This window comes from Rhinoderma darwinii, chromosome 11 (assembly GCF_050947455.1).
Source record: "Rhinoderma darwinii isolate aRhiDar2 chromosome 11, aRhiDar2.hap1, whole genome shotgun sequence".
Lineage (NCBI taxonomy): Eukaryota > Metazoa > Chordata > Amphibia > Anura > Rhinodermatidae > Rhinoderma > Rhinoderma darwinii.
The window spans coordinates 19,025,499-19,032,293 of record NC_134697.1 but is presented as its reverse complement, the minus strand read 5'-3'; the positions used below and the strand labels follow the sequence as shown (position 1 = coordinate 19,032,293).

The following is a 6,795-nucleotide window of genomic DNA, read 5'->3' as shown; positions in this document are numbered from 1 at the left end:
AAATGGTACCAATAAAAACTACAAGTCGCCCCGCAAAAAAAAAGCCCTCATACAACCGCATCGGCGAAAAAATAAAAACGTTACGGCTCTTCAAATATGGAGACACAAAAACAAATCATTTTGAAAAAAAAGCGTTTTTACTGTGTAAAAGTAGTAAAACATACAAAAACGATACAAATTTGGTATCGTTGCAATCGTAACAACCCGCTGAATAAAGTTATTGTGTTATTTATATCACACGGTAAACGGCGTTGATTTAAGACGCGAAAAAGAGTGGCGAAATTTCAGGGTTTTTTCTATTCCTCCCCCCCAAAAAAGTTAATAAAAGTTAATCAATAAATATGTCCCCACGATGGAAAATGTAAAAAATCGCTTGGTCATTAAGGGGTTAAACCTGCAACAAAGTGGTGTGTGTTGTGACAGAATCACAGCGATTCTGCTGCAAAAATCGCAAGTAAGAAAGAATAGCTATACTTACCCAGAGTTCCCTGCTTTTTCTCCAGTCCAGCCTCCTGGGATGACGCTTCGTCCCATGTGACGTCATCCAAGGAGGCTAAACTGCGAGCAGAGATGAGGGAGAAGTATGAATGCTTTTATGATTTTTCCGGCGCTGCTTTACGCAGCAGAAATTCCCCTGGAAAAATGCACCACAATGTGGTGCGATTGGTTTGGCATTCCCTGCGGTGTTCAGGGTGGATACTCTGCGCAGCTTGAAGCAGCGTAACCGCCCAGAACACACTGTGTGTTTGTACCCCTAGGATAGGAGCACACCAGGCGGAAACACTGCAGATTTTCTGCAATGGAATTCATTGCGGAAAATCTGCAGCGGAAATTCCAGTAGCAGCAGTGTGGGTTACATTTGTACAAATCCCAGCCACACACAGCGGAAAATATCAGCCGAAAAAAACTTTAATAAAATCACCTGTGGTGCGCATTTTGAAGCTGTAGCGTGTCAATTTATTCTGCGGAATCGCTGCTCTTCTGTGGTGGGTTTTCCCCATTGCATTCAATGGGGAGGTAAAACCTGCAACAAAGAGGTATGTGTTGCGACTTTTGCCACAGAATCGCTTTCGCTGCAAAGAATGGTATGGAGAAAAATGTTTTTTTTTTATTTAATAAAAGTTGAAACTTTTTTTTATTATTGCTGCAGGATTTTCACATTGGATATACTTCACCAAAATCCGTGCCACAATTTGGTGCAGTTTTTCAGGTGGAATTCCCTGCGGCTACCTGGGCGGATACGCAGTGTAGTTTTACGCAGCGCATCCGCCTAGTGTGGTCCTATCCTTCGGGTGCAGTCCCACACTGCAGATATTGTTGCATCATCTGAATGTGATTGTTTCTGCAGCAGGTGCATGGATTTCTACAAGTTCCATTCTGATGAATTCTTTTCCTGAACTGTCGCTGAATTAGGACTGTGGTCAGAACAGATTACTTTATAAACACTGGACCAGAAACTAATGGACCGTTTCTAATAAAATGACATGAATAGTCTGCAAGCTGTGACTCTCCAGTTGTTGATTCACGATAGAGCATATTGGGAGTTGTAGTACATATTCTCACAGCTCCAGTACTGCGGTCTATAGAGGACATGATGCTCCTGGCTGTATCACTGAAATGCTCTGCACATACTGACTGATACATGATCAGCCAATAGGATGCGTCTAATAGATGACAGGCAGCCAATGGCAGGCGAGCAGAGCGGCCGGAAGTGCAGGTGACAGCTGGAGGGAGCGTCAACGTTCTAAGCCGTGATACATTGTATCCGAACGGTCAACATGACGGCGCACTCGTTCACCGTGCCCATGATCATCTTCACCGCCTTCTGGGGCATCATTGGCATCGCGGCCCCATGGTTCGTCCCGAAAGGTCCTAACAGAGGGTAAGATGGGTCCTCCATATATCACTGCTGATCGGGTCGGTAATCACAGATCGCTCTCCAGCCTGTGCATGCTTAGACTTGTAGTCCTACAGCTACAGACAATATAGGCAAGTCCGATCACAGGTCAATTTGGACCATCTATGAATAATGGGAGGACAGTGTCTCCTCTGTGACCTCCATACCTTCCTCTGCTGAATGATTACAATTAATTAAATCTACTATACAGATGTAGCAGAGCTGAGCACAATGTGTTTACAAAAGACTGCAAGTGACCCATTAAGAGTTGTCACTGCACAGAAGAAAGTATTAAATGACCAATTCAGCTCGACTACATCAGTCTCCATATATTATTTTCTAATGACCTAGGATCCTCAATTATACATCTAAAGAGAGAATGTTACTATTGGGTCAGTGCAAAAATGTCATTATTGTGATTTTTATTTATTGCTGTTTATATAGCGCTAACATATATCATAGTGTTGTACACAAATTGTAATTACATCAGTCCCTGATCACAGTGCAATTTATCTCAGACATTTAGAGTATATTTTTGAAGGGAGGATATTGTGGTACCCATAGTACACCCCTGTTGTATTCATGCGTCTGAGCACTGTGATGGTGTAGTTGAGGTTGTGCAGTGTGTGTGTATGGCAACACTCTACTGATCTATATTACGGAGCCATGGGCACTCCATGTGCCGCTGTATTGTGCCTCCATATTGCGGCATTCAATGGACATGACACATAAAAAACAAACCTCAGCCATCCAGGGTCCAGTACGGGGTCATAGATTGGGTGCTGTATTACGCCTGATGTTATCACTTGAGCCTCCATACTGACCGCTTTTCCCCCCTCTTTCAGGGTTATCATCACCATGTTGGTCACTACAGCGGTGTGCTGCTATCTCTTGTAAGTATCTGCTCTTCTTATAGGACAGACATTTAATTACCTTCCATGTGACTTCTAATAAGCGATTTAAAATTGGAAAAAAAAACACTAAACGTAAAGATGTTGTATGAACTTAGTAAAACGGTCAGCTTCTTTTTCAGTAGCAGCGCCATTCTTATTCTCAGGCTGTCTGGTTTTGCAGTTTTAGGTTATATTCACACCAGGCAGACACACTGCTTAAAAGCACACCGCATATCCGCCCTGGGCTCCGCAGGGAACTCCGGCCGAAAAACCACGACAAATTTGGTGCAATTTTTCAGCCGGAACGTCCGCTATGGAAAATTGCACGTATAAAAAAAAAAAAAATACATACTTGCCCTCTGACATTCTGCAGACCGGCCTCTTGGCATGACATTTTATCCAATGTGACCGCTGCAGCCAATCACAGGGATGAAACGTCATCCCAGGAGGCCGGCCTGGATGAAGAAGCACTGGATTCTGGGTAAGTCTAAGTTGTTTTTCTTTTTCATGAGTTGCGTTTTTTGTGGCGGTATCCCAGCTTTTCTGCCGCAAAAAAATGGGGAAAACCCGCAACAGAAAATCAGCGATTACGCAAATACAATTGACATGCTGCAATTTAAAAAAACGCACCGTACGTCAATATCTGAGCATTTTTTTTCAGCTCATTATTTACGCAGCGTGTGCATGAGTTGCTCTGCTGCTACTGTATTATTCTGCAATTTCCCGCAGCAAAATACATTGTGGAAAAACCGCAGTATTTACGCAACATGTGAACTCGCCTTAGGGGTTCTACCGAGGAGCCTACGACTTAAGGACTTTGTTTACACAGTGCAGATTTGATGCAGATTTTGCATGTATTTATTAAAACAAAACCAGGAACGGGACCCAAACAGAAGAAATACATAAAGGAAGGCCTTAAAGTGTCTCCTTTATTAGATTCAATTCTGGATTTCACTTAAAAAATGCATCCAAAATCTGTATCAAATCTGCATTGTGTGAACATGGCCTAAATGTGGCACTGTCATAAGACACAACCTTTACCACAAGTAGTTTGTGAAATTCCCAATCTGCCCCAGTCACCTGTAAGGGCGGATTTACACGAGCGTGTCCGTTTTGCGCACGCAAAAAACCCGGCGTTTTGCGTGCGCAAAAGGCACATAACAGCTCCCTGTGCGCCATCACATAGGATGTGCAGCTGCGTTATTTTCACGCAGCCGCCATCATTATGACACTCCGTTTGGATGTTTGTAAACAGAAAAGCACGTGGTGCTTTTCTGTTTGCAAACATACTTTTGACAGCTGTTGCGCGAATCACGCGGGTCCCACGGAAGTGCTTCCGTGTGGTGCGCATGATTTTCACGCACCCATTGACTTCAATGGGTGCGTGATGCGCGAAAAACACAGAAATATAGGACCGGTCGTGAGTTTTACGCAACGGACTCACGCTGCGCAAAAATCACGGACTGTCTGCACGGCCCCATAGACTAGCATAGGTCCGTACGACACTCGTGAAAATCAAGCGCGTTGCACGGACGTATATCACGTTCGTGTAAATCCGTATTATTAGGAACGAAAAGCGTATAGGAGTTAGGCTATGTTCACACGCAAACTCAAAAACTTCAGAAAATACTGAGCTGTTTTCAAGGGAAAACCGCTCCTGAATTTCAGACGTTTTTCTAGCAACTCGCGTTTTTCGCGGCGTATTTTACGGACGTTATTGGAGCTGTATTTCAATGGAGTCAATGAAAAACGGCTCCAAAAACATCCCAAGAAGTGTCCTGCACCATGCACAATGCCAAGTGTCGCCTGGAGTGGTGTAAAGCACGACACCACTGGACTCTTCAGCAGCGTGTTCTCTGGAGTGATGAATTATGGCTCACTATCTGGCAGTCTGAGGGGGCGATTCATGACACAAGGATTTAGAGAACACAATGGAAAGAATCCCGGTGTCATGCTCCGCCCCCGCAGACGTGTGTCATATGAATGTTATTTGGAATGTTCGTTTCTTCTGCATTGAATAAACCATTGTGCAGGAGGAAAACATTGGCCACAAGCTGTGGTTATACTGGAAGCAGCAAAGATTTCCCGATGTTGTTTTCTCTTCTATAGTTGGCTGGTGACCATCTTATCTCAAATCAATCCACTATTTGGACCACAGTTGAAAAACGACACAATTTGGTATGTGCGATTCCTCTGGGAATGAAGAAGCTGGAACATCCGACCTATAAGGTAATGTGTCAGGTGTTATTATCCGGTCTTCTCTAAGGCCTCGTTTACATAGTGACGTTTTTTTTATGCGTTTTTCTTTCAGCCAAAACTTGAATTGGACCCAAAATCTTCATGGCTCATGCAGACGGCCATATTACGTCTGTTTTGTAGAGCTTCCATAGAGGGCATGGGACCTCTACTGGACCTCCGTGTGCCTCCAGTTTCATACGGAGGCTTTTTCTGTTGGGTTCCTTATAAATAAACTAATAAATTGACCGGCGGTGCGTCATTTTATTCCGCAGCATGTCAATTCATGCTGCGTTTTCATGGCTTTTCTAAATTCAATAGGGATGCAAAGTTTGCAACAGAAAGCCATGCGTTGCGACTCTTGCTGTGGAATCGCGATTCCACAACTCAGGAAATTTTTTTTATTCATACTTACCCTAAACGCCCTCCTCCTCCCTGCAGTCCGGCCTCCTGAGAGGATGTTGCATCCCATGTGACTGCTGCAGCCAACCACAGGCTGCAGTCACATGGTCTGCAATGTCATTGTAGGAGGCTGGAATACGCGCAGAGAAGAGGGAGGGGGGTAAGTATGAACCTTTTCTTTTTTACCCCAGCGGAAATTCTGTTCGTTTTTCGGATGGAAAAAATTCTGTAATGTGTACTTGAATTCTCACTTTGCTGGTACCGTATTACGCCTCGGTTTTGCCAAAGGAAAATCTGCATGGCAAATCCACACGTAATCTGCATGGTGTGCATTTGGCCTTGGGTCATGCTTCCAAGCAGGTGAACCCTTCCAGCCAAGAGTAAGGGCCTTTCTTTTGTGGGGGTTCAAGTCACGAAGCAAAAAGCATCAGAATTTTGTTGCAAACAGCGGCCAAAACCAGTCCATGGCCGGCAGCACGGTTGTGTGTTAGATGCTTTTCAGATCTACCGCAGATCAGCCAAATTTATTAACAATATTCAGCATTTTTTGGCGTATTTGTGCCCTAGCCACGAGGTGTAAGATGCCCCATTTTGAGAAGTTTCATCCTGGCTGCAAAATTACCCACAATGCATGTCATGACCACCTCAATTCCCGCAAGGGGGGTATTCTACTTTACCACGCCTGCAGCTTTAGATCGGCAATTACCGTCTTTTATATTGCTGGTGACAATGTAATGCATTTGGCTAGTAACATCACACCTGTGACTAGTGTTTTCTAGCATGTGTCTAATATAAAAAAATTCTTCTTGTAGGTTTCCAGTCAACGTGTCGTCCTATTCTCCCTCCTACACCCCTTAATGGATTACTTGAGAATTCCTCACACCCCTTTGACCAAACCAAAATGGAAACCCAATGGGTACAAATGGTAGACTCCGGTTCCGGGTATAAGAATGGACTGGAGGATGAGATTATACTGAATGAAACGTTTATTATACAGATCAGTGGTACATGAAATTCTCTGCAGTCCTGGTATTGCAGCCCATCACAGCTCAGCTTTCATTTTCCTGATTGGTTCAAGAAATAAAAGCTGAGCTCCGATTGGTTGGTCTGAGCAACAATGCCAGTTTTTGTTAGTTTTCATCTCCCCCATGGTCTGTACGGTCAATGACCAGATTTAGCATTGTGTATGATATATGTAGATGCCGCTATTGGCTCCAGCGGTAAATGATTCCACTATCGTGTATTTATTTATTATGTGTATTTCCAGACTGTGTAATAAATTTAGATTTCGTGTAAAAACCCTCTTGTTTTTACTAGTTGGTGTTTTGCTGTACTGCATACATGGAGAAGTTGTGTGTACACATTCTA

General features: G+C 43.7%; 1 protein-coding gene across 1 annotated transcript; it reads left to right on the top strand.

Moving 5' to 3' along the window:
* The first annotated feature begins 1,689 nt into the window (after window positions 1-1,689).
* Window positions 1,690-6,726, top strand: LOC142664125 (V-type proton ATPase subunit e 2). The gene is made up of 4 exons (XM_075843087.1): window positions 1,690-1,882; window positions 2,743-2,790; window positions 4,900-5,019; window positions 6,240-6,726. The coding sequence occupies exons 1-3, from the start codon at window positions 1,779-1,781 to the stop codon at window positions 4,991-4,993; spliced, it is 246 nt and encodes an 81-aa protein (XP_075699202.1). The 5' UTR covers window positions 1,690-1,778; the 3' UTR covers window positions 4,994-5,019; window positions 6,240-6,726.
* Window positions 6,727-6,795: the final 69 nt, after the last annotated feature.